Genomic DNA, 27,260 nt, shown 5'->3' with positions numbered 1-27,260 from the left:
GTCACAGAGACGACACAGTAGCTTTGTTAAAGAAGATAGAGATTGGATCTCCGTCGGGAGAAAAAGCGTCGACGTTTATCCATCCGCCGCGCCGCCACGACCACCCCCGCCGTCGCAGCAATCTCAATTGCAACCACCGAGGAGGTCAATGGCTCAAATCCAGCCACCGAGAAGATCAGTGGCTGTACCTTCAACTGTGTCTCCGGTGAATCCTCCGCCGTCTCCTCAGATCAAAGAGAAGGAGTTCGTGAAAAGCTTGCATCCGTCAGTTTGGTTAACGGAACAGTTTCCGTTAAAAACGGAGGAGCTGCTTCCGTTACTTGACATTTTAGCTAATAAAGTTAAAGCCGTCGCCAGAATGCGTGATCTTCTCACCACCAAGTTTCCGCCGGGAACTTTCCCAGTCAAGGTAACAATAGTGACAATCTCGTTAATATCTTTACTTTCTCCATTTACCATTTTTCAAAAAACTTTCATAATTTTTTACCAAAGTTAACAAATTAATCTATGTTTTGAAAAAACTAAAAAACCCTAAAAATCCCCTAAGCATAATACAAATATCTAAATTAGCCTATTATAAAAAATTTAGATTTTAGATTTTATTTTTCTCAGGTTTTTAAATTATGAAATAGCTTTTGCCGTTTGTGTTACTCTTTTTGTGCACTTCCTAAGCTAAAACATTACGACCGTTATACCTAATGGGGTCAAACTAGCTAACGTGTCTTGGTCTCATTGGGTTAGTCTTTGTCAATGGAAAACGCTGACGTGACAAGATCACGGATGGGGGTCACGGAGGAGGAACCAAAGCTTTTGCTTTTTTTTTTTTATTTTTTTTTTGGGGACCAATGATTTTTGCTTCTTCTATAGATCTCTCTAATTTTGGGAAATTGTGCTTTTGTTTAAAAACGCAGTCAAAACCTTTAGATGATGATTATGAAACTTCTTTGCTTTATTTATGTTAAACAAAATCTCTCTTGTGGGTTCCAGCTGTCGATTCCGGTGGTCCCTACGGTCAAAGTAGTCATCACATTCACCAAGTTCGTCGAGCTTCCGCCGGCGGAGACATTCTACACCCCGCTCTCTAGCCCAAGGTTTCTTAACTCAGCCAACTCCACTGCAGGTGAAGAAGACCAATCCGATGATGAGAAACCGGACGCTCGGAATTCAATCTCACGGCCATCGACGTGGCTGAGACTAGCAAGTGGGAAAGGCTCACAGCGAAGGATAGAGGAAGAGGAGCAGCAAATGCCCGACCCGTTCGCTATACCAATTGGGTATAAATGGACCAGCATGAGTAGTCGTAATAATAACAAGTCAGGTAATAATAATAGTAAAATGAAGAAATCAAAGTCTACTAAGAGATCAAAGTAGTTTACTTTACTACTACATTTTGAGGAATCGAAAGATATAAAAATCTAGTGTTCATTTTTCTTTTTTTCGTTGTAGATAATCTGATATTTTTAGTGATATAGTGAAACTGGTTGTAGTATTTTTTTTTTTTTTTTTTTTTTACTATACATTTGAAATTCTTTTGATATGATCAAATCAAATGCTGTCGTTTTTACTCTTTTTTCGTCGGTCATGGTCTAAAAGAGTTCAATAACAAAAGCTTTCAAATAGACCGCACCAAACTAAAGTAAAAGAAAAACAAAATGGACAAAAAGGAAAATAACTATTTGTTCTTGCTTTTATTATTTATGGACCAACATTTATTATATTAACTTTTCTAGATACAAATTTACTTTTTCTTATAAAAAACAAAAATTATAGATATATATATATATATATATATATATATTCACATTTTTGTTGTTCTTTTAAGAACAGTCCTTAGTATTCTGTACTAAACTTCGAAGTGATGACTTTTGATAAAGTAATCAATGAGTGTTCTGCTTTAGGTTACATAAGACACATTTTAGACGTTTTGGATTACATTCCATTCCAAGCTGGCTTTGTGTATGTATATATACCGTTTCTAATTATATAAAAAACTGATAAATAATGTTAAACTGAAAGGTTACAAAACCTATGAAATTACTTAATAAGAGAGGTGCCTTGGCGATTTGGAGTTGAAGTTAATAATATAGGATTCATGTGAAGAAAATTAAAAATAAAAATCTAAAGAACAGAAGATCGATATGTCACATGGAATGGGACATACATATTAAGATGTCTTTACATAAAGACCTAAATCTTATGCTTTATACCTAAATATTCCAAAACCAATGTTTGCTTTGCAAGTTGGAAACGAACAAACTTTGAGTTAGTAAAGTGCATTCAAAGACAACCCAAAAATGATAATAATAAATCTTACAATTAACAAATCTAAAGATTTGAACCCTGAAGAAAAAAAGAAAAGGACAACCTACACAATAATACTTTATACAGTTGTTTATAGATTAAAAGAACAACACATCTACTATTATTCTCCATTCACCTCCGCATCATCACTCATTTTGTGCTAAATCCAAATCTGTCTTTCTTCTCCAAAGAAGACTTCTCAGTTCTCAACAAACACATTAGAGGTATTTCTGATTTCTCTTCTAATTTCTTAAATGTAATTGGTAAACATAATAATTCAGTTTTTAGTCAATACTCATTAATGTTTATTTATTTTTCTTTGATTGATTGATTGATTGATTGATTGAAGAATTTGATTTGATGTTCGACTTTTTAGTTTGCAAAAAGATATTGTGATATGACAAGTGAGGCACCAAGTTGGGCAGATCAATGGGGAACCGGAGGGATCGGGGATATGCCAGATGAAGAGAACAATAACAAGAAAGATGCAGGCGGTAAGAACTCTGGCCAAACCAAATCGACCAAGATTGTTGATATCATAACTTTCAAGTGGGTGAAGAATCTTGTGCCTAAGAAGAAGAAGGAGGACTCTAATTCTTGAAACAAAGAACAACTCCAAATTCTTTGTTTACCCCTTTTTCTTGAAAAAGATGGTTTCTTCTCAAGGTCTCAAATCATCATTGTATTTATTTTATTCTTATTTTGTGAGTTTCATGTGAGTTGTTATTGTGCATCCCAAGATTGAAAGTTTTATTGTTTTATATGACATGGCTCAAATCGTCGTTTCCTCTTGCAAATCATAAGATCATATACTTTTGATCACTTATTTTTGACAATCAAGGCATAGTTTGGGTTACGATCATAGTGGAGTAGTGGTAGGAGAGAATCATTCGATGGCACAAGTTGTGTGTCCATAAGTAAAACCCAAACTACATAAAATATATCTCAAAGTAACATTTACATAAATCAGTCCAAAGCAGCATAAAGTACATTCATAGTCATAAAAGAGTAAAATCTATACAGAACACAAATGTTGTATAAGTACTAGTTGACACATTTAAACCAAACCAAAGGTGTTCTCTCCACTGTAAGTCATGTAGAGAAACCCATCTTCGTCTTTGTTCTCATCATAGATTGAAGACATCATTGCAGCTGCAAATTCATCAACAACAAAAGCATTCATCGTTGTTTAATTTGCAGCAAAGTGTATGAGCAGATTACTATTTTCCATGATAGTGAAACTAACAGACACCAGTTTTATGTTAAGAGTTGTGTGTTTACCAGTTGGAGGCAATGTGTTCTTCACAAAGACAAAGATCGCCTTTTCGGCACTCAGCTTGATTCGTTTACGGACAACATACACAAACTGCCCCACAGTAAGATCAGCCGGAACAAGGTACCTAACAATCCAACAACCAAAGAGTCACAGATCAACACAAATCCCTGATATTAGACTCTGTAGTCTTCAATCAAGATCAATCCCATATCGTTTTCATACTACACAAAGATAAAGTTCTACAAGAAAAAATGTTCAAAGGCACTACTCTCTTCACTATACAAAGATATGGTTCTCAAGCAAATAGATCTTTTCGATTCCATTCATAATGAGGAATCAGAACATCACACATTGATTAATCAAAGAGAGTGTTGAAAGGCACTCTGTTCACTTCAGATTATTAAGTAAACAAAAGATGTGTAGAACTCATAAGTTGCCAATAAGAAAGAACAACATAGAAAGTATAATGTTCATTACTGACTTTTTCTTGTCGATGTTAGGAACATCACTTCTTTCAGCTCTCTCTACAATCACCTGCAACATAGACTTCCTCTCTGTTAGAGCTACATATAAACAGTATTTACACAGAGAAATACAAACGAACGTTAACAAAAAGAAAACATTACTGGAATCCTGTCTGGATACTTGTCCCTGATGCGAGAAGCTTCAATTTGTCTCCTCTCTGACATAACAAAGACCCCCAAAAGAATGATCAAAGAACATCATCAGTGATTGATTGATCATTGCAAACAGACAGTGTGTGTGTACCTAAGAAATTCTAGATGCAAAATGAAATATTTACAAAGCCTCTATCTCGTCCCCCTTATAAAAAAAGAGTAACAATCAAAGATTCATAATTTCTTAGGTATTTGATCAAAGTAACAGCAGTGATTGATTGATCGCTGGAGACATTAGTGATTTGATCAAATCCTAATCAAAATCGTTCCTTTTTTAAAAAGGGTAACAATCAAAGATCTTTAATTTCTAGTGATCCACTAACAGAACCCAGAAAGTCTTAGTTTTTATGCATGATTTGATGAAGAACCAAAAAGGAGACGAGAAACTAACCCAGTGGGTGTTCCAACTTAAAAGAGCTATTAGCCATGGTGGATTAAGAATCCAATTCCTGAAATCGCAAAACAAAGATGCTCACTGTGAATTGAAACCACATATACGAATTCAAATATCGCAGAGATTGATTCATCCGAAGGGAAAACAAAAGAAAAAAACCCAGAAATTACGAAATCAGAGAAGAAGAACATACCAAAGATTAGGGCTTTTGGTTTGAGTGATGAGGAGAGAATCGAATGTAGTAGAAAGGAGAAAGGATCAAGGCGCGATATTGTTGGGGTTTCGTGAAGAAAACTGAATTAAGGGTTTCAAGATTTGTAATCTCACTCTGCACGAAACTCTCAAAGTCTGAAACTTTCTTCCCGAGTTTAGGAACTTCCGAACTTGTCCTCGACATTCACCATTTGTTGCCATTTGTTCTGCTGATGCATAACCGGAATTTCGTACCGGATTCTGGTTTAGAATACATTCGGTTCTCTTCTCATTGATTTTTTCTGTTTGTTTGTTTGTACTCATTTATAATTTATTGTTTGTTAATGTCGTTACAAGTTATTGTAGGCTGGTTAAATTTTTAACTTTACAAGTTACTATAAGAAGTTAGAAGATAATAGAAGTGGTTTATGTAGTGTTTCATATTCCTTCCATTTTTTATATTATGATTTTCTAGAGTGATGCATACACATTAAAGAATTATTTTTAAATAAAAAACATCACGTAATTTCTACTTACACATAATTCAATCAATAAAAAACAATCTGTATAATATATATTGTTTAAACCAATAAAAATATAATTAATTTTGCATAGATATGTTAAAAAATCATCCATTTCAAAACAAAAAAAAGCTTAAAAAATCAAATAAAAAAATAACGAAGGGAGTAGTTTTTAATCCATTTCCTTAACCAAAAATTCTATAATTTATTACATTTTTTTTTTCATTTTAATTCATGACATTTGAATGATTATTTGAGTAGAATCTTTGATTTTATGTTATTTAATTTATTTTTTTCTTGCTGGAAATAATTCTCGTGACCACTGGCTAAAAATCTATGAATATTATGATTGCAACCACTTTTTCTTTGCTTTGATGCTTGTACGTACAATACAAACTGTCAGTATTTTATACTTTCAATGTATAAATGTTTTATGGTGGCAATTTTGTGCACAAGTGGACAATTTTTTCTAGCTTCGTCTTTCATCTAATTCTCTAAACACATGTTGTGATTAAGTCGTTAAAAGGTGTTATCAAAGTAAAAATGAGCTCAATATTATGAGGAATAAATTTCAGTCTATCTATGAGTCGGTAATATTTTTTTTGGGATAATTAAAATGAAGAACTTATATGATGCCTCATGAAAAGTAGTGATTAGGTTTTAGAAATGAGCTAGAGTTTTGAAACAGATGAGGATCCACTACAAATGCTCTTCATTCAGAGTTAGAGGTTAATTTGGGCTATAAACTTAATTCTAGATCATTGTTTGAACTACAATTTTTGCTTAACATATTTTTTTCAGCTTACTTAAGACCATAAAAGATTTTGAAGACATGTGTTTCTTATTTCAATACGGTTGCATGACAATACAAAAACTATATTTTTGGATTGGTTGAACTTTAACATCTATGTTTTTTTTTTAGAAATAAAATAGTAGACATTCATTACAAAAATTACTGAGTGATTATTTTTGATATTACTCCACTTACACCACATCCCAATCTGCCCTCATATTATCTTATGTCTCCATTCATGAAAATCTTACATTTTTGCATTTTATAAATCATTATAAATATTTTTTAATTGGTAATTTTTTTGTATAATTATATTAGAAAACGTTATTATATTACTAATCCTAAAAGTGAGAGTATTTAAAAAATGAAACCACTAAAATAATTTGGAAATTTAAATAGATGTTGGGAGTAGCAGAGCCCACCAACATGTCTTTCTCTCTCTTACAAACCATCATAAACACCAATTGAAAGCTCATGGGATCGTTGCTCCTATTTTTTTTATATCGTAGTTTACAAATCTCTATAAATACATAGTATTTTTTTTTGTTAAAAAACTTAAGAATTCATATAGTTACATGTATAAGTTACACTATTAATTTTTTTTGTCCATGTGGATATAGGAATTTACGTAACAGGGTAATACAGTAAAAAAAATTATGTTCGTCTTGGACATAGCCATGCGTTAAACCAATACCATATACGGTTTAAATCCTGGTAATCCATATTAAATTAAGAACAACAAAAGTATTTTAAAGTAAAAGCAAGAAAAATTTAAGAACAACACAGCTGATCATGCACAAACTTCATGTGGTCATTTGTTCCGAGTTTTAGTCGAGGCGTTACACATGCTTTTTAAGTATTGGAAATATATATATATATACTATAATAGAGATCAAAAACGTTGAACGTACATGCAACATGCAAATATTATTCATAAATATTAATATATATTGCCTCATGTCACAGGTTACATGAGGATGACATATCTCAATTATATAAAATTAAACAACTAAAAATTAGATAAGGTAAAATATAAATTAAATCGCAGAAAGTCTTAAGTATTTTCTTAACACTCACCTTCACGTTTTCACCTAACAAAAGTTGTGACGTTATCTTTTTGTTAGAGATATGCGATGAATAATATTGCATCGCCAACTGCCAATTCTAATTCGAATTTGCAATAACTATGTGGTCATAGTCTTATAGACATATCCATCACCAAATAGTATTCATGGAAAATTAAGTTAGATTAGGTGTATATATATGGTGATAGATATAATTAGATAATCTATTGTAAACTAGGTGTACATGAGCAAGTTTCCAATACCAATACTAAACAATGGTGTAGCTGTTTCTTAACAACTTCAATAAATCAAAACTAGCTGGTAATCATTATGAAATTCTTGGAAGTGGTTCAATTTTTTTTTTCAGTAACGGCAGACCTATTTGATTTGATGTTTATATAACCAAATAACATAATAATATCCAAATTTTGTAACGGATTTTTTTTTTTCATTTTTTTTTCAAATTTAAAACAAACAACTTCCTTTTTGTTGTGGGGGTTGTTGGCCTAATTCAATGCTTGTTTTTTCTCTTGTCATTTCTTCTTCACCCTCTTCGTATTTATATCTCTTAGCCACACTCTGCAAACCCAAGATACACAAAAAAAAAAAAANTGAAGTAGCTCATGTTGTCTTCCTTTTCATTTTCCATACCCGCAAAATAATTTTTTTAACGGTAAGTACCTGTTTCTCGTAACCTATATGCATCAATTTGTTTCAATCATTTATTTGCTTTTGATTTCTTCTCTTTTTGGTTTGGCTTTTTTGAGGTGGAGTTTGGTATATAATTAGCAATCCATGAACGCACTATACTGGTAATCAAAATACGAGATATTGGTGCGGTTCAATCAGAAAACTGTACTCTCTTTTTTTTTCCAGAGATCGGCTTGTTTGATTGAGCCGTGCCAATATCACGTGTTTAAACAAGACTTGATGTTAGTATAGAGACTTGATCAAGGTATATACATCTATATTGATTCTTTATGTTGGATAGTTTTTTTATTTTTACAAGATAAGGTTTATCATCAGTGTCTGCCGTCAAGGATCACGCTATTTCTTATGTCACTAAGAAAATATTTTAAGATTTTTTAATTAGTTTTGTTTTGATGTTTATCTGCAGGCTCTTATTAAGTTCGGATAAACAAGAAAAAGGAAAAGAGAAAAAAAGACAAGAAAACAACAACGCAAAAACATTTGCGAGAAGATATTGCTATCATCAACAGCCAGAGAATACATAATGTTGTATTTGTCTGAAGTTTTCAGTTCGTTTATATTCTTATCCTACCATGAATATAATGGTGTCGATATTATATTATTCTTCGTTAAACCCGTGGATTAGACATATAACTCGTTCCACTATAGAACTAGTAAAGGCTAGCTAGCTAGAACTTTTTATTTCTTTTTAAATACTAACAAAAGCTATATTTGTCTGGTTATTTGTTTTTAGTCAATTTACATCACTATCAGAAATATTTGATTTTGTTATGTTAAAGAGAATTTACCTAACTAATCTAGTGAAGAATTATCTATCCAAAGTTTTCTTCCCAACAGAAATTTACCAAAGACAACTCATTCTGTTTATACCGGTGACAAATGATAGACCACCTCATTTGTAATATACTAAATCACAATGAACCTTCAAGCAAAATGTTAGAACCTTCAATAAATTTTAAGTCCACAAACGTTTAGAAGTTTTACTTCCATAATATGTAAGCAAGTGCACTTAACGAATATCGAAATCCAAATTTTAGTTTATAACTGTGCCAACTAAACCCAAAGTGAAAATAGGCAAAATACTTTACATCTAACATATTTTATGTATAAGAACCAGAGGTGTATATATATATTTTTAGGGTATCAACCAGAAGTGTATATTCTTTTTAAGTACTCAAATATAAACGAAGGACAGAGCATATATATGTGCAAAACCAACAAAAACCTGCGAACTGGCCGGCATATCTTTAATTACATCTTGCAGAATACCCACGATCTTAGGACCAAAACCTTAAATTTGTTTTGGCGTGGACGGATTTAATGAGAGATAGGTCTACTCTTATATATGTTGACAAATCTACTATATATATTCATCACATGATATTTTCCCACAAAAAATGGATATATAACTGATTTCAGGACATTCTCACTTTGTCAAATTTATCATTCTAATGTGTAACAAACCTATTAGAATATCATAAGAAGACGTACCTCAGCTTTCTTCATCTTGGAAGAGTGTCTGAAATTGTTTGACAAAAACTTACATAAAAGTGTTATATACTACCTAAAAGCCTAAAGGTATAATAACCATAACGCACAAAATAGAAAAGTAGGAAAATGAAAGAAGCCAAAACAGAAAAGAGTGACAAAAGAGAAATAAATGAGGAAGGGAAAACGAAAGCATGTGGAAGGAAATAAATGAATTGGGCACAACAATTAGAGCTCTGTCTCTCATAGGACAAACCAAATGTAACCAAAAAGGTATGGTTTCTCTTCTTTAATATCTTTCCCCTCTCCATTAAAAACATTTCACTTTACCTCCATTTTTTTCTCCCATCCAAACAGTCAAATTAGAATGAAGCTCTCTGACTGGTTGTTCAATCCGGATAGAAAAATATTGAAGAATTCTAATAGAATGGACATATATATATATATATATATATGTATGTATAACATTTAATTTAAACGGGAAATGATTACAGAAAGAAAATATAAAACAATAAAAAACATAGGGCAAATTGAACTTAAACACTTTTACAAAGTTGGAGAGGACGGACCAATCCTGAAATACGCATAGTTTTGCGAAGGCTTTTGCATGGTTTGTTTCATGGTTTTTGCCAGTCTATATCATGAGGGACATAACTTAACTTATATTATCGCTTAAATAGGCGAGAAGGTATGGCAATCCCTCAAAATCTACGTTTTACTATTTGCCTAAAGACAGATCCACCCAAAACCTGAAGCGAGATATATATGAACTCCCCCACTATCTATCCACTTGACATTTTAATTGTTAATTAGGTGAATTTCTCCACATACCAAATTCCTATAAGAACATATACACATTATACAAGGCCAACTTTAATATAAGTAATCTTGTAAAATCTTTTACATATATAAAACCGTAGATTAATATTTTACTATAATTATATTCAAAGAAAAAAAAAATATCAACAAATTGTGTTCTATATGATCTGATAGAATCAGAACTGGATTGAATACTTTGAATATCATTACAAATGTTAGCTCTTACGTCTTCTTAGATTCGTTGAGATCTCTCAAGATCTACCAAAAATAAAGATCGAGAATACTCTTCTATGAAAAACTAAAAGCTCTTTATTTTATTAATAAAAATCAACTGAATAACACAATAGGTTTATTATAAAAAAACCATAAAAAATCTAAGAAGCTTCTAGAACATTTTTAAAACCTCTAAAAGATAAATTCGATAATTAATAATAATATTAAAACAAAATTAATAGAAATAATTCTAATTATGCGCTGCATCAGGTCTAGCCGGCCAAGAAAAAGTTCGTCCTCATCAAATCTTGTATATGTGATGCATAATAATATTTTATGCTTTTTGTGCCTTCACACATGGATATACTTTTTAATTTACATATATAGCTCACATTTTTCGAATTGTTTCTGATGTAATGCTGAGACATAGTTTGTGGTCTTGCCTGAGCATAATTCACCGAAACTTGAATCCACAAAATGTGCTAATAATAGCTAAAGGGGAGACTTTGATTGCAAAGATTTCTGATATGGGGATTAGCAAGTGTCTCAATGAGCATAACCCATACTTTGATGAGCACCTTGCCACATGTAAGTTTCTCATTGTTGTGTTTGGTAGATCACCATATTGATTTATAGAAAAATGTAATGGCCTAGGTTGGTAATGAAAATGCAAGCTAAATTCATTTGCATGTAAGTATGTGATGGAATGTATTATGGTTGAATCAATGATTATGCTCATGAACAACTTTTACACAATTTATTTCTAAATGAATGCATAAAATTTTCAGGTCATGGCAGTTTGGGATGACAAGCACCAGAGCTGCTTCACAAGGAAAACGAAAATGGGGAAGTTGACATGTTCAGCTTTGGCTGTGTCCTATTTATGCTATTGGGTTACCATCCTTTTGGACGTGAAACTGATCCTGGTTTCAACATCTTGGCAAAAAAGTTAACCCCTCCAATGTAAAGCATCATGAAGCTTTCAACCTCATCTACCAATTGATGAACGTCAACCCTAATTTAAGGTAATGCCAAATTCCTCTTGTCTACTAATTTGGAATTCACTTAACAAGACCACTTTCTAATATACAGCTTACATTTTTGTTTTCTTTGTGCAGCCTTACAGCAATAGAAGTGCTTAACCATCCAATGTTTTGGAACTCCGATATAAGACTTTTTTTTTTTGGGATGCTAGTGATCCAGTTGAGCAGGTTGTTTCTATAATCTTGATTGTTTGATATTTATTAAGTATAGTTTACATTGAATTCTATATAAATATAAATTATATGTGTGATTGTTTATATGTAGCCGCAAATTAGTTATTTTTTGCTTATTTGAAATGATTAATATAGTTATTATTCATCCTGTTATGAGAAACAATTTCTTTTCCAAAAGAGTGGATGAAGATTTTCCAACTAATTTCACCGATAAGATTTTGTGTAACATCTTACGTATATTTAAAAAAAAAAAAAGTAAAATAACAGAATTTTTTTAGCAAAACATATGTATAATATAAACAAAACAAAAGTAAAATACTTTTACATATGTGTTTCTATAAAAAAATAAAATACTCTCAAATGTCATACCATCTCTTTGTTAGAATTTTGTTAGTTTATTAAAAAATTATATTTATATAAAATTTTAATACAAGTTGTTAAGTTTTATGTGCTAAGCCTTATTTGTTAACCGAAATAAGCCTATGTGGATTTTAATACAAGTTTTCAAGTTTTACCCCCGTTCCACATATAAGCCTATGTGGATTTTTGTTAGTTTGTCCAAAAAAAAACCCCTCTCTTTCCCAAGACTTTCCAAGAATCCGCAAATCCTAAAAGTCGCAGAAATCACAATTCCGGGAAGGAGAAGGGAGGGTTTGGTTATGAGCAAAAAGTAAATTAAAAAAAAAAAATAGAAGACCAGTTTCGTTGCTGTGGGGATTCGAAAACCAAGTTCCATTTTCCAACTATCAAGTATGATGTAAGAACAAACTCGCCAAGTGAGTTCGGTTAACCAAAACCGAATCGATCTGGTTAATGCAGTTATTAGAAATATATTGCTGAAATTAACATAATAAATCATCGGTTCGGTTCGAATTTTGGTTAATGAACTTTTACCAAAAGATTTGGGGTTTTTTTTGTAAAAATCTGGTTAACCCAGTCAAATCGGATAAATTAGTTAGGTTTATATATTTTTGGTTAAATTCGATTTAATTTGGTATAATTTAGTTTTTACTTTAGGTGCTTTTTTAGTTCTAATAAAAAGAGGTAACCAATCGGTTCAACGAATTGTCAACTGAACATGATTCAAAATGAAGTCGAATTTAATACATTGCTAAACCAATTTTGAACCAAAAACATAAAAAATTGGTTTAGACCAACCGGTTCGGGACAAAAGAAGAAGCTCTTCTAGCTATTATCAATTTATCACACATACTTTGCTTGTCCATCCTCTCAAGATAAATGTAGCCTTTAAACATCGTCGTCTTTAGTCTTTAATCACAACTTGAATCTGGTTACTAAATAATCACAAATTAATGGAGGCTACTATATGTTTTCTATTAAGAAAAAAAAATCCACATAGGCTTATATGCCGAACACTCGAACTTAGTTAGTCGTGGGAAATGAAAACATTGTTAGATACAATCACACAATGCATTTAATTTGGAGGGTTGTGGATCTGTATTGGCTGGTGATAACATTAAATACGGTATAGTACTCGTGTCCAAGAACTAGCAGTCACCAAAAAATATAGAGAGCACTGAGTTAATTACAAAAGCAACAAAAAAAAAAGACAGAGAAATCATCACACTCATTACTCAAAATCTCTCATATCTTTTGTTACTCAAATACTCTCTGTGCAACAACAAAATGGCTTTGGAGGGGGAGATCATATCAGCCATTTCTGAACTAATATCTATGGAGGACCCTTGGGAAGTGGATAATGGGGATGCTAATACAGAGATCATTGCACGCATTGTTCAGATAAGCTATGTTAGTAGTGCATTCTGTGAATACGCTATGTTTGTAACGCAGCAGGAGTCGGAGCTCATGTCACTCATTACTCAAACCATCTCTATATACAACTCTATGGATTTGGATTCTCAGCCGGAGCCGCTAAGGAAGCTCATATCATTCATCACTAAAAAAGCAGATCTCGAAAACTATTTAGATCCCTTGTTGGAGCAAGATTTGGAGGTCTTGCCACTCTTTGGTGAAACATTAAGCCTTGAGCCAGAGCCAGAGCTCATATCACTCATCCGTAAAATAGTCTCCCTCGTCATGACTATAGATCCAAAGTGGAAGAAGCTTATGTCCTTATGCCCTCAAGTAGCAGCAAGGTTGGAAAAAGGAAAACTACACGTGGATGAAGAGTTCTTGTGGGGTACCAGTTACAAATTGTGTTGTTTCCCTTTGTTTTGGTTGAAGTTCAGGTCAACAGGAGAAGACGCTACCCATTTTTTCTGCCGAGGTTGCAATGGAACGAACCATAACAAACATAACAAGGCTCCTGTTGAGATCAAGCATCCTCTTCATCCAAGACATTCTCTTCGTCTTGCTTTGTTGCCAAAGTCTCATGAAACGAGGCAATGCTATTGTTGTGATGAAGGTCTCCAAGAGATTTTTTATTATTGCTCAGCTTGCGACTATGGTATGAACATAGCTTGTGTGGAGAAACCACCAGTCTTTTCTATAGACCATTCGAAGTGGCATGAGCATAGTCTTGCTCTGTTTCCAAGACAGAGTCCCTTTGCTTGCAGCCTTTGTTCCTTGACACATACAAGCTGTCCGTTCTATATATGTCCCCCTTGTGACTTTGTGGCCCATCAAAGGTGTATCAGCTTACCACGTCTCATAAGGATATCTCGCCATCCCCATCGTATCTCTTTTACTCAATCTTTTGGTCAAGGAGATTGGTCTTGTTGTGTTTGTCGTAGAAAGATCGACAATGATTACGGAGGCTACTCTTGTATCAAGGAAGGTTGTTCATATGTGGCTCATTCGAAATGTGCCACACAGAAGAATGTGTGGGATGGTAAAGAACTAGAGGGAATACCAGAAGAAGATGAAGAAGTTGAACCGCCGTTTTTGAAGATAAGTGATGGAGTCATAGAGCATTTTAGTCATCAACGTCATCATTTGAGACTTGATGAGAACACAACTAGAGATTACGACGTGAATAAGGTGTGTCAAGCATGCATCATGCCAATATATTCCGGTAACTTCTACTCATGTATGCAATGCAATTATATTCTCCACGAAAAATGTGCAAATCTTCCTCGCAAAATGCATCACCCGATACATCCACATATGCTCACTCTAAAAGGAGGATCTCGAGGTCTTGTGGAACATAGTGTGGATCCATGTTCAGCTTGTCCATGGAAATGCAAAGCTGGTTTCTTCTATGAGTGTGAAGAGCGGGATAAAGATAGCTATCTTTTTAGGTTACATGTGCAGTGCGCCACGATTTCTGAGCCATTAGTCCATAAAAGTCATAATCATCCTTTGTTCCTAACCTCTAAACCAGGAGAGCAAAGAAGATGTTCGGTTTGCAAAACGTTGGAACAATATTCAACAAAAGAAACATTCAACTGCATTGAGTGTGACTACTTTGCTTTGTGTTTTGGATGTGCAACTTTACCTCAAGAGGTGAGGTATGAGCATGATAAACATATGCTCACACTTTCTTATGGGGAAGAGACAAGTACAATGACGTATTGGTGTGAAATTTGCGAGCAGAAACTAGATCCAAAGAAGAGGTTTTATATGTGCAGTGAGTACTGTTGCGTCACCTTACACATTGAGTGTCTGCTTGGGCAAGACTTATACGTGAAGCCTGGTTCATCTTGGATAAGCTTCTCCTTCAATGGAGTGAAGATATATGTACGGTCCAACAATCATCATATGACTCGACCATTTTGCTCTTATTGCAAGAAGCGTTGTCCACACAAAATAGTTTTGGAGTCGTCTGGTTCAAAGTTTTGCTCCACTTCTTGTGTTGGTTATTTTTTGTCTAAAAAGGTGAACACAACTGGGAATCGTGAGTATCTACAGCGGATGCGCTACGGGGATTATGAGTTCTCTGCAATGACGTAGAAATTTGTGGAATCTTGTTCGGACGGTCGAAGGCGTTTTCTGATGTGTCTAACGTTGTTGCGTTACTATCGGGTTCAGTCGGATCAATCTTTTTTCTTGAAAACTCATAATGAGAAACATGTAAGACCAATAAATATATACTGTATTTAGTTTTTTTTATCGCTCCATTGCGTTGTTGATAAATTTGTTATTAGTGACCAGACTAAAATAACAAAACTACAATTTTCACAAAATCATAATTTCACAGGTAAATCATAAATCTTCGAAATTGAAATTTAAAAATGATCCAGCACGGGATTTCAAAGACTACTATTGATCAAAAAAGATTATATAAAGCAAGAAGCTAAAGTACTCATGTGTTGTTGTTGCTAAAAGATAAGAAACAACTTTAAAAGGCTTAAAAGAAAAAGAGTAATAGGACCTGCAACGAGAAAAATCTACAAACCAGATTGGTAAGTACACCATAATCACAAAATACCAAAAGCTCAACACTCTTATTTCTGTTAATGAAGTATCTCTGTATTGATAATGAATCTGAACTGATCACCGGACTTGAGATGGAGAGCACAGCAAACCAGATGCGTCTGCACCAATCACTGCTAGATCACAGACTGTGCATATGTTTCCTTCTTGGCTTGGTACAAACCGGGCCGTACAGTAAGGACACGAAACGTCTTTCTGTCCTTTGTAGATCGGGACATATGTTGACCCGCATATCACAGATGGGTTTCTGAAGTCGTAGTTAAGCTTGGTTGCGTCGGTCATGTTACGTTCAGCGGCTTGCACAACTTGTCTTGCCATCTTGGCCTGGTTCTCCACTGGGTTTGATTCCAACAGCCTTCTTGCGAAATTAGAAGCAGTGGCGAGGTTCTTTGCCTTGTAGCAAACTCCCATTGCACTAAGCAGCGCGAGCCGTAAGTGAGGTGTTTGGAGGTTGCAGTGAGTGAAGTAAGCCGCGAGCTCTTGCTGCCTCACCGGATCATCTTTCATTTCTCTCCTCTTGAGCTCCATTTGAAGACCAAGGACATATTCTTTAACGATAACGATTAGTTCCTTAACCTCATCGACTTCTCTTCTTGTCTCGACTACCACTAGAGGGATGGTGTGGAGGATAGAAAGGAAGAGACGGAGAGCCTCAGTAAATTTCCCACTTGTTGTGGCTTTGTAGCCAGATTTGAGGTTCTCGTCTAGCTGAGAGAAATCATAAACAAGAGCTGGTGGGTCACGAACGTTGGGACTGGAAGACTCGCTCCATCCTCGCTCAATGGCAAGTGGAACAACAGGAGATGAAGAAAAAGCACGCAGATAGCTATGGCTGCCATTGAACAGATCAAGAAACATCGATTTCAAAGGTGTAAAGTTCTTTATACCAAGCTGTCTGTGGAGCAGACGCATTGCAGTGTCGAAGCTTCCAGCTGCAGCTTGCTCAGCAGCAAGAGAAGATTTCTGGCTCCAGATCTGACTTACAGGCATACCTTGGGGTGGTGTCACAAAAACCGAAGAACGTGCATTAGCAGAGGCTTTAGGAGTGTCAAGCTCTGGAGGGAGATCCAAGTCTTCAAGTCCCCATCCAACTTCCTCATCGTTATCTTCTTCACCTCCTTCAGCAGCCGCCAAAATGTCTTCAATGTCTCTGTTTTCCATTCCATCAACATTTATGTCAAGTTCCTCGCCCCAATCGCCTCCAACATCATCTTCATCAACAGTACCTCCTCTGTCTGCACTCTCAAGTCCTCCTTCAAATATTCCTTTCATCACTCTTAGAAGAGGCCAATCACCACCACACATGACTGGTGTCGGTGGCATAAGAAGCGATGGAGTTTTCCCTTCAGGCAATGAGGGCACGTTGTCTCCTAGCTCGGTTGCCAGTCGCTCAGCAATATCATTTAAGCCATGAACCGAAGCCGTGATATAAGCTAGAGGCAAATGACCAGCATTCTCCAGAATTTTAACACGCTCTTTAACATCTCCTAGGTAGAGAGCATTGTGAAACTGACCCATCACGTTGTTCTTCACTTCCGCAATCTTCATCAACTTTGAAAGCTTGTCCAAATTACCAGTAATGAGATAAAGAAACGATAACCTCTCAAAGTTCTTTGTCTGCTGGTATGCAAACTCAACAATTCCCGAATTACCTTGGCGAAGAGCCTCCACCCCAAGTTTATACCAGTGGTCTTTCTCGTTAATCTGTGTAGCGGACGCAACAGCCACACTGATGTTGCCACTTTCAAGAGCCAGGTTGAATCGGATCCTCTCATCTTCAACAAAATGGAGGGCAACCTCAGGGAATCCTTTCTGCTGCAGGTAAGCAATCATAGCCTGTCCACATAGCTGGGAGTTTTTTATCATGCTCATTACATGATCATATCTCTTTCTCAGAAGTGAAAGCTTGAAAATGTACTCGGTTGCATTAATGGAGATAGCATTGTTTTTCCCATCCCGATCCAAGCAAAATATTGTATTACCAGACACCTTGGTGATATAGATTGGGACATCCAGGGTTCGGATGATTCCACTATCTCCATTCGGAAGACAGTACTTGATATGATTCAAAGTCGTGTAAATGAAGACACCATTATCGTCCCAAGCTCCACTTTTCACACGTATCGTCTCATGTAGCGTGCACTGGAGAACAAGTTTTTTGCTCGCGATAATTATAGTATGTTNAGGCTACTCTTGTATCAAGGAAGGTTGTTCATATGTGGCTCATTCGAAATGTGCCACACAGAAGAATGTGTGGGATGGTAAAGAACTAGAGGGAATACCAGAAGAAGATGAAGAAGTTGAACCGCCGTTTTTGAAGATAAGTGATGGAGTCATAGAGCATTTTAGTCATCAACGTCATCATTTGAGACTTGATGAGAACACAACTAGAGATTACGACGTGAATAAGGTGTGTCAAGCATGCATCATGCCAATATATTCCGGTAACTTCTACTCATGTATGCAATGCAATTATATTCTCCACGAAAAATGTGCAAATCTTCCTCGCAAAATGCATCACCCGATACATCCACATATGCTCACTCTAAAAGGAGGATCTCGAGGTCTTGTGGAACATAGTGTGGATCCATGTTCAGCTTGTCCATGGAAATGCAAAGCTGGTTTCTTCTATGAGTGTGAAGAGCGGGATAAAGATAGCTATCTTTTTAGGTTACATGTGCAGTGCGCCACGATTTCTGAGCCATTAGTCCATAAAAGTCATAATCATCCTTTGTTCCTAACCTCTAAACCAGGAGAGCAAAGAAGATGTTCGGTTTGCAAAACGTTGGAACAATATTCAACAAAAGAAACATTCAACTGCATTGAGTGTGACTACTTTGCTTTGTGTTTTGGATGTGCAACTTTACCTCAAGAGGTGAGGTATGAGCATGATAAACATATGCTCACACTTTCTTATGGGGAAGAGACAAGTACAATGACGTATTGGTGTGAAATTTGCGAGCAGAAACTAGATCCAAAGAAGAGGTTTTATATGTGCAGTGAGTACTGTTGCGTCACCTTACACATTGAGTGTCTGCTTGGGCAAGACTTATACGTGAAGCCTGGTTCATCTTGGATAAGCTTCTCCTTCAATGGAGTGAAGATATATGTACGGTCCAACAATCATCATATGACTCGACCATTTTGCTCTTATTGCAAGAAGCGTTGTCCACACAAAATAGTTTTGGAGTCGTCTGGTTCAAAGTTTTGCTCCACTTCTTGTGTTGGTTATTTTTTGTCTAAAAAGGTGAACACAACTGGGAATCGTGAGTATCTACAGCGGATGCGCTACGGGGATTATGAGTTCTCTGCAATGACGTAGAAATTTGTGGAATCTTGTTCGGACGGTCGAAGGCGTTTTCTGATGTGTCTAACGTTGTTGCGTTACTATCGGGTTCAGTCGGATCAATCTTTTTTCTTGAAAACTCATAATGAGAAACATGTAAGACCAATAAATATATACTGTATTTAGTTTTTTTTATCGCTCCATTGCGTTGTTGATAAATTTGTTATTAGTGACCAGACTAAAATAACAAAACTACAATTTTCACAAAATCATAATTTCACAGGTAAATCATAAATCTTCGAAATTGAAATTTAAAAATGATCCAGCACGGGATTTCAAAGACTACTATTGATCAAAAAAGATTATATAAAGCAAGAAGCTAAAGTACTCATGTGTTGTTGTTGCTAAAAGATAAGAAACAACTTTAAAAGGCTTAAAAGAAAAAGAGTAATAGGACCTGCAACGAGAAAAATCTACAAACCAGATTGGTAAGTACACCATAATCACAAAATACCAAAAGCTCAACACTCTTATTTCTGTTAATGAAGTATCTCTGTATTGATAATGAATCTGAACTGATCACCGGACTTGAGATGGAGAGCACAGCAAACCAGATGCGTCTGCACCAATCACTGCTAGATCACAGACTGTGCATATGTTTCCTTCTTGGCTTGGTACAAACCGGGCCGTGCAGTAAGGACACGAAACGTCTTTCTGTCCTTTGTAGATCGGGACATATGTTGACCCGCATATCACAAACGGGTTTCTGAAGTCGTAGTTAAGCTTGGTTGCGTCGGTCATGTTACGATCAGCGGCTTGCTTAACCTGTTTTGCCATCTTGGCCTGGTTCTCCGCTGGCTTTGATTCCAACAGCCTTTCTGCGAAATTATAAGCAGTGGCGAGGTTCTTTGCCTTGTAGCAGACGCCCATTGCACTAAGCAGCGCGAGCCGTAAGTGAGGTGTTTGGAGGTTGCAGTGAGTGAAGTAAGCAGCGAGCTCTTGCTGCCTCACCGGATCATCTTTCATTTCTCTCCTCTTGAGCTCCATTTGAAGACCAAGGACATATTCTTTAACGATAACGATTAGTTCCTTAACCTCATCGACTTCTCTTCTTGTCTCGACTACCACTAGAGGGATGGTGTGGAGGATAGAAAGGAAGAGACGGAGAGCCTCAGTGAATTTCCCACTTGTTGTGGCTTTGTAGCCAGATTTGAGTTTCTCGTCTAGCTGAGAGAAATCATAAACAAGAGCTGGTGGGCCACGGACGTTGGGACTGGAAGACTCGCTCAATCCTCGCTCAATGGCAAGTGGAACAACAGGAGATGAAGAAAACGCACGCAGATAGCTATGGCTGCCATTGAACAGATCAAGAAACATCGATTTCAAAGGTGTAAAGTTCTTTATACCAAGCTGTCTGTGGAGCAGACGCATTGCAGTGTCGAAGCTTCCAGCTGCAGCTTGCTCAGCAGCAAGAGAAGATTTCTGGCTCCAGATCTGACTTACGGGCATACCTTGGGGAGGTGTCACAAAAACCGAAGAACGTGCATTAGCAGAGGCTTTAGGAGTGTCAAGCTCTGGTGGGAGATCCAAGTCTTCAAGTCCCCATCCAACTTCCTCATCGTTATCTTCTTCACCTCCTTCAGCAGCCGCCAAAATGTCTTCAATGTCTCTGTTTTCCATTCCATCAACATTTATGTCAAGTTCCTCGCCCCAATCGCCTCCAACATCATCTTCATCAACAGTACCTCCTCTGTCTGCACTCTCAAGTCCTCCTTCAAATATTCCTTTCATCACTCTCAGAAGAGGCCAATCACCACCACACATGACTGGTGTCGGTGGCATAAGAAGCGATGGAGTTTTCCCTTCAGGCAATGAGGGCACGTTGTCTCCTAGCTCGGTTGCCAGTCGCTCAGCAATATCATTTAAGCCATGAACCGAAGCCGTGATATAAGCTAGAGGCAAATGACCAGCATTCTCCAGAATTTTAACACGCTCTTTAACATCTCCTAGGTAGAGAGCATTGTGAAACTGACCCATCACGTTGTTCTTCACTTCCGCAATCTTCATCAACTTTGAAAGCTTGTCCAAATTACCAGTAATGAGATAAAGAAACGATAACCTCTCAAAGTTCTTTGTCTGCTGGTATGCAAACTCAACAATTCCAGAATTACCTTGGCGAAGAGCCTCCACCCCAAGTTTATACCAGTGGTCTTTCTCGTTAATCTGTGTAGCGGACGCAACAGCCACACTGATGTTGCCACTTTCAAGAGCCAGGTTGAATCGGATCCTCTCATCTTCAACAAAATGGAGGGCAACCTCAGGGAATCCTTTCTGCTGCAGGTAAGCAATCATAGCCTGTCCACATAGCTGGGAGTTCTTTATCATGCTCATTACATGATCATATCTCTTTCTCAGAAGTGAAAGCTTGAAAATGTACTCGGTTGCATTAATGGTGATAGCATTGTTTTTCCCATCCCGATCCAAGCAAAATATTGTATTACCAGACACCTTGGTGATATAGATTGGGACATCCAGGGTTCGGATGATTCCACTATCTCCATTCGGAAGACAGTACTTGATATGATTCAACGTCGTGTAAATGAAGACACCATTATCGTCCCAAGCTCCACTTTTCACACGTATCGTCTCATGAAGCGTGCACTGGAGAACAAGTTTTTTGCTCGCGATAATTATAGTATGTTTGCTGAGCAAAGCAACACTCTCCATATCACTAGACCAAACAACGTACCTAACAAATGGTGTCTGAAGTTCACCAAGAACAAGCCTTTGCTGGAGGTCAAATATAACTACTTTATCCTCAGATCGACAAAGTAAATTTCCAGTTCCGGCATAAAAGATAGCATCTGTGGGGATAGGAAGAGAACTCTTTTTAACCACCTCATTCTTTAAATTCTTGACTAGCACCTGGCTGGTGCTTTTCTCGAGAACAGCAAAGCGGTTACGGGCAATGAATACTGCAGAGCCACCTGTCCCTCTCTTTGCATCTTGCACAACGTCATTCCTACCAACACTATCTTTCGGTATGATGTACAACTCATAAGAACCACCATCCAGATCTGAGCAGATCAAAACTGCATTTTCAGTCGGACTGTATGATAGAGTCCTCGGACTTTGATTCAAGCTTGGAGTACCAGGACGCCGTATAGGGATAACTTGGGAGTCTCTTTGAGTTGAATATTCGTAGTACCGCAAGAATCTATCCTTGGCATAGAACAAAGAATCACCACTCAAAGCAAATGCAGGACGTTCTCTCTCAAGTTTGAACACGATCATGCCACTGTCATGTCCTGCTGCTAGTAAATTCATCTCAGGGTGAACTGCAAGAATCCAGAATCTATCATGTTCACGACGGAAAGTTTGAAGTCCAGTTCGCTTGGTAGCATCCCAGACACGGATGCTCTTATCTTCAGAGTTTGATACAATTATGTCCTGTTTTGCATGGAACATCACAGATGAAACGTTATTCATATGGCCTCGCAATGTATCCACCTCCCAAGCTTTAGTTTCTGCAATGATATTGATAAAAAATTTGCATATCAGTATAAAATTAATGATTGATGGCATATAAATTTTGAAAGCACAAAAGTATAACATCAAATAATTACCATTCATACGCCACAGCTTTACTTGGCGGTCATCTGCACCGGAGACAATAAGAGGCAGGGAGGGATGAAAAGCAGCCCAGTTTACACCTCTGTCATGACCTTCAAGGACGTACTTGACAATGGCATNTGAAGATATATGTACGGTCCAACAATCATCATATGACTCGACCATTTTGCTCTTATTGCAAGAAGCGTTGTCCACACAAAATAGTTTTGGAGTCGTCTGGTTCAAAGTTTTGCTCCACTTCTTGTGTTGGTTATTTTTTGTCTAAAAAGGTGAACACAACTGGGAATCGTGAGTATCTACAGCGGATGCGCTACGGGGATTATGAGTTCTCTGCAATGACGTAGAAATTTGTGGAATCTTGTTCGGACGGTCGAAGGCGTTTTCTGATGTGTCTAACGTTGTTGCGTTACTATCGGGTTCAGTCGGATCAATCTTTTTTCTTGAAAACTCATAATGAGAAACATGTAAGACCAATAAATATATACTGTATTTAGTTTTTTTTATCGCTCCATTGCGTTGTTGATAAATTTGTTATTAGTGACCAGACTAAAATAACAAAACTACAATTTTCACAAAATCATAATTTCACAGGTAAATCATAAATCTTCGAAATTGAAATTTAAAAATGATCCAGCACGGGATTTCAAAGACTACTATTGATCAAAAAAGATTATATAAAGCAAGAAGCTAAAGTACTCATGTGTTGTTGTTGCTAAAAGATAAGAAACAACTTTAAAAGGCTTAAAAGAAAAAGAGTAATAGGACCTGCAACGAGAAAAATCTACAAACCAGATTGGTAAGTACACCATAATCACAAAATACCAAAAGCTCAACACTCTTATTTCTGTTAATGAAGTATCTCTGTATTGATAATGAATCTGAACTGATCACCGGACTTGAGATGGAGAGCACAGCAAACCAGATGCGTCTGCACCAATCACTGCTAGATCACAGACTGTGCATATGTTTCCTTCTTGGCTTGGTACAAACCGGGCCGTACAGTAAGGACACGAAACGTCTTTCTGTCCTTTGTAGATCGGGACATATGTTGACCCGCATATCACAGATGGGTTTCTGAAGTCGTAGTTAAGCTTGGTTGCGTCGGTCATGTTACGTTCAGCGGCTTGCACAACTTGTCTTGCCATCTTGGCCTGGTTCTCCACTGGGTTTGATTCCAACAGCCTTCTTGCGAAATTAGAAGCAGTGGCGAGGTTCTTTGCCTTGTAGCAAACTCCCATTGCACTAAGCAGCGCGAGCCGTAAGTGAGGTGTTTGGAGGTTGCAGTGAGTGAAGTAAGCCGCGAGCTCTTGCTGCCTCACCGGATCATCTTTCATTTCTCTCCTCTTGAGCTCCATTTGAAGACCAAGGACATATTCTTTAACGATAACGATTAGTTCCTTAACCTCATCGACTTCTCTTCTTGTCTCGACTACCACTAGAGGGATGGTGTGGAGGATAGAAAGGAAGAGACGGAGAGCCTCAGTAAATTTCCCACTTGTTGTGGCTTTGTAGCCAGATTTGAGGTTCTCGTCTAGCTGAGAGAAATCATAAACAAGAGCTGGTGGGTCACGAACGTTGGGACTGGAAGACTCGCTCCATCCTCGCTCAATGGCAAGTGGAACAACAGGAGATGAAGAAAAAGCACGCAGATAGCTATGGCTGCCATTGAACAGATCAAGAAACATCGATTTCAAAGGTGTAAAGTTCTTTATACCAAGCTGTCTGTGGAGCAGACGCATTGCAGTGTCGAAGCTTCCAGCTGCAGCTTGCTCAGCAGCAAGAGAAGATTTCTGGCTCCAGATCTGACTTACAGGCATACCTTGGGGAGGTGTCACAAAAACCGAAGAACGTGCATTAGCAGAGGCTTTAGGAGTGTCAAGCTCTGGTGGGAGATCCAAGTCTTCAAGTCCCCATCCAACTTCCTCATCGTTATCTTCTTCACCTCCTTCAGCAGCCGCCAAAATGTCTTCAATGTCTCTGTTTTCCATTCCATCAACATTTATGTCAAGTTCCTCACCCCAATCGCCATCAACATCTTCTTCATCAGCAGTACCTCCTCTGTCTGCACTCTCAAGTCCTCCTTCAAATATTCCTTTCATCACTCTCAGAAGAGGCCAATCACCACCACACATGACTGGTGTCGGTGGCATAAGAAGCGATGGAGTTTTCCCTTCAGGCAATGAGGGCACGTTGTCTCCTAGCTCGGTTGCCAGTCGCTCAGCAATATCATTTAAGCCATGAACCGAAGCCGTGATATAAGCTAGAGGCAAATGACCAGCATTCTCCAGAATTTTAACACGCTCTTTAACATCTCCTAGGTAGAGAGCATTGTGAAACTGACCCATCACGTTGTTCTTCACTTCCGCAATCTTCATCAACTTTGAAAGCTTGTCCAAATTACCAGTAATGAGATAAAGAAACGATAACCTCTCAAAGTTCTTTGTCTGCTGGTATGCAAACTCAACAATTCCAGAATTACCTTGGCGAAGAGCCTCCACCCCAAGTTTATACCAGTGGTCTTTCTCGTTAATCTGTGTAGCGGACGCAACAGCCACACTGATGTTGCCACTTTCAAGAGCCAGGTTGAATCGGATCCTCTCATCTTCAACAAAATGGAGGGCAACCTCAGGGAATCCTTTCTGCTGCAGGTAAGCAATCATAGCCTGTCCACATAGCTGGGAGTTTTTTATCATGCTCATTACATGATCATATCTCTTTCTCAGAAGTGAAAGCTTGAAAATGTACTCGGTTGCATTAATGGAGATAGCATTGTTTTTCCCATCCCGATCCAAGCAAAATATTGTATTACCAGACACCTTGGTGATATAGATTGGGACATCCAGGGTTCGGATGATTCCACTATCTCCATTCGGAAGACAGTACTTGATATGATTCAAAGTCGTGTAAATGAAGACACCATTATCGTCCCAAGCTCCACTTTTCACACGTATCGTCTCATGAAGCGTGCACTGGAGAACAAGTTTTTTGCTCGCGATAATTATAGTATGTTTGCTGAGCAAAGCAACACTCTCCATATCACTAGACCAAACAACGTACCTAACAAATGGTGTCTGAAGTTCACCAAGAACAAGCCTTTGCTGGAGGTCAAATATAACTACTTTATCCTCAGATCGACAAAGTAAATTTCCAGTTCCGGCATAAAAGATAGCATCTGTGGGGATAGGAAGAGAACTCTTTTTAACCACCTCATTCTTTAGATTCTTGACTAGCACCTGGCTGGTGCTTTTCTCGAGAACAGCAAACCGGTTACGGGCAATGAATACTGCAGAGCCACCTGTCCCTCTCTTTGCATCTTGCACAACGTCACTCCTGCCAACACTATCTTTCGGTATGATGTACAACTCATAAGAACCACCATCCAGATCTGAGCAGATCAAAACTGCATTTTCAGTCGGACTGTATGATAGAGTCCTCGGACTTTGATTCAAGCTTGGAGTACCAGGACGCCGTATAGGGATAACTTGGGAATCTCTTTGAGTTGAATATTCGTAGTACCGCAAAAATCTATCCTTGGCATAGAACAAAGAATCACCACTCAAAGCAAATGCAGGACGTTCTCTCTCAAGTTTGAACACGATCATGCCACTGTCATGTCCTGCTGCTAGTAAATTCATCTCAGGGTGAACTGCAAGAATCCAGAATCTATCATGTTCACGACGGAAAGTTTGAAGTCCAGTTCGCTTGGTAGCATCCCAGACACGGATGCTCTTATCTTCAGAGTTTGATACAATTATGTCCTGTTTTGCATGGAACATCACAGATGAAACGTTATTCATATGGCCTCGCAATGTATCCACCTCCCAAGCTTTAGTTTCTGCAATGATATTGATAAAAAATTTGCATATCAGTATAAAATTAATGATTGATGGCATATAAATTTTGAAAGCACAAAAGTATAACATCAAATAATTACCATTCATACGCCACAGCTTTACTTGGCGGTCATCTGCACCGGAGACAATAAGAGGCAGGGAGGGATGAAAAGCAGCCCAGTTTACACCTCTGTCATGACCTTCAAGGACGTACTTGACAATGGCATCAACTCCACCAAAAAGATCACTATTCATCTGAGTCAACCTCATGATGTCATCAGCAGGAGATACAGTCTTCTTCCTAAGAGCACCAATATCCCAAACACGGACAGTCTGATCTAAGGATGCCGATACAACGAGGTCTTCTTTTGGGTGGAAAGAGGCACACATAACATAATGATTGTGACCAGTCAAGACAGAAACACAAGTCCGTGATTGCCAGTTCCATATACGGATAGTCTGATCGTCACTGGCACTCACAATCCA

The 27,260-nt window shown here is 37.3% G+C and overlaps 6 protein-coding genes and 1 long non-coding RNA gene across 10 annotated transcripts in view; 5 read left to right on the top strand and 2 right to left on the bottom strand.

The window, feature by feature from the left end:
• The window catches only part of LOC104754122 (ankyrin repeat domain-containing protein 13C-like), a 3,616-nt gene extending 2,046 nt beyond the window's left edge, over positions 1–1,570 (top strand). The window contains exons 2-3 of the mRNA XM_010476272.2: positions 8–409; positions 988–1,570. Of these exons, the coding sequence (XP_010474574.1) occupies positions 8–409; positions 988–1,371 (786 nt within the window). The 3' untranslated portion in view covers positions 1,372–1,570. The remainder of the gene's footprint in view (positions 1–7; positions 410–987) is intronic.
• On the top strand, positions 2,305–3,098 carry LOC104752863. 2 transcript variants are annotated; one of them, XR_762028.2, is made up of 2 exons: positions 2,305–2,525; positions 2,678–3,098. XR_762028.2 is itself a non-coding variant. In XM_019237447.1 (2 exons), the coding sequence occupies exon 2, from the start codon at positions 2,699–2,701 to the stop codon at positions 2,900–2,902; it is 204 nt and encodes a 67-aa protein (XP_019092992.1). In that variant the 5' UTR covers positions 2,311–2,525; positions 2,689–2,698; the 3' UTR covers positions 2,903–3,098. The 2 variants fall into 2 exon arrangements, 1 of the variants encoding a protein (XP_019092992.1); XM_019237447.1 differs by having other exon boundaries at positions 2,311–2,525; positions 2,689–3,098.
• LOC104752862 (autophagy-related protein 8c) lies at positions 3,216–5,029 on the bottom strand. The gene is made up of 6 exons (XM_010475120.1): positions 4,842–5,029; positions 4,646–4,703; positions 4,204–4,259; positions 4,059–4,111; positions 3,583–3,701; positions 3,216–3,453 (listed from the first exon to the last, which is right to left on the bottom strand). The coding sequence occupies exons 2-6, from the start codon at positions 4,680–4,682 to the stop codon at positions 3,359–3,361; spliced, it is 360 nt and encodes a 119-aa protein (XP_010473422.1). The 5' UTR covers positions 4,683–4,703; positions 4,842–5,029; the 3' UTR covers positions 3,216–3,358.
• Positions 7,823–8,700, top strand: LOC104752861. The gene is made up of 2 exons (XR_762027.1): positions 7,823–8,173; positions 8,336–8,700. It is a non-coding gene; the product is annotated as an uncharacterized LOC104752861 (long non-coding RNA).
• Positions 13,220–15,689, top strand: LOC104752860. Its single transcript, XM_010475119.2, has one exon. It carries the CDS (start codon positions 13,314–13,316, stop codon positions 15,537–15,539), a length of 2,226 nt encoding a protein of 741 aa, XP_010473421.1. The 5' UTR covers positions 13,220–13,313; the 3' UTR covers positions 15,540–15,689.
• Positions 15,834–27,260, bottom strand: part of LOC104752859 (coatomer subunit alpha-1-like) — a 15,819-nt gene continuing 4,392 nt past the window's right edge. The window contains exons 2-4 of one of the 3 annotated variants that reach the window (XM_019237971.1): positions 22,935–23,047; positions 22,008–22,835; positions 15,834–18,202 (exon numbers count right to left, since the gene is read on the bottom strand). In XM_019237971.1, coding sequence (XP_019093516.1) covers positions 16,083–18,202; positions 22,008–22,835; positions 22,935–23,047 — 3,061 coding nt within the window. In that variant the 3' untranslated portion in view covers positions 15,834–16,082. Of the gene's footprint in view, positions 18,203–19,638; positions 22,836–22,934; positions 23,048–27,260 lie in introns of those variants that run through there. The other 2 variants (XM_010475118.2, XM_010475116.1) reach the window with 2 other exon arrangements.
• On the top strand, positions 18,219–19,494 carry LOC109129574. Its single transcript, XM_019237972.1, has one exon. The coding sequence runs from the start codon at positions 18,451–18,453 to the stop codon at positions 19,342–19,344; it is 894 nt and encodes a 297-aa protein (XP_019093517.1). The 5' UTR covers positions 18,219–18,450; the 3' UTR covers positions 19,345–19,494.

This window comes from Camelina sativa, chromosome 16, assembly GCF_000633955.1.
Source record: "Camelina sativa cultivar DH55 chromosome 16, Cs, whole genome shotgun sequence".
In the NCBI taxonomy this organism is placed as follows: Eukaryota; Viridiplantae; Streptophyta; class Magnoliopsida; order Brassicales; family Brassicaceae; genus Camelina; species Camelina sativa.
The sequence above is the reverse complement of the archived record's forward strand: the minus strand, read 5'-3'. Positions and strand labels throughout refer to the sequence as shown.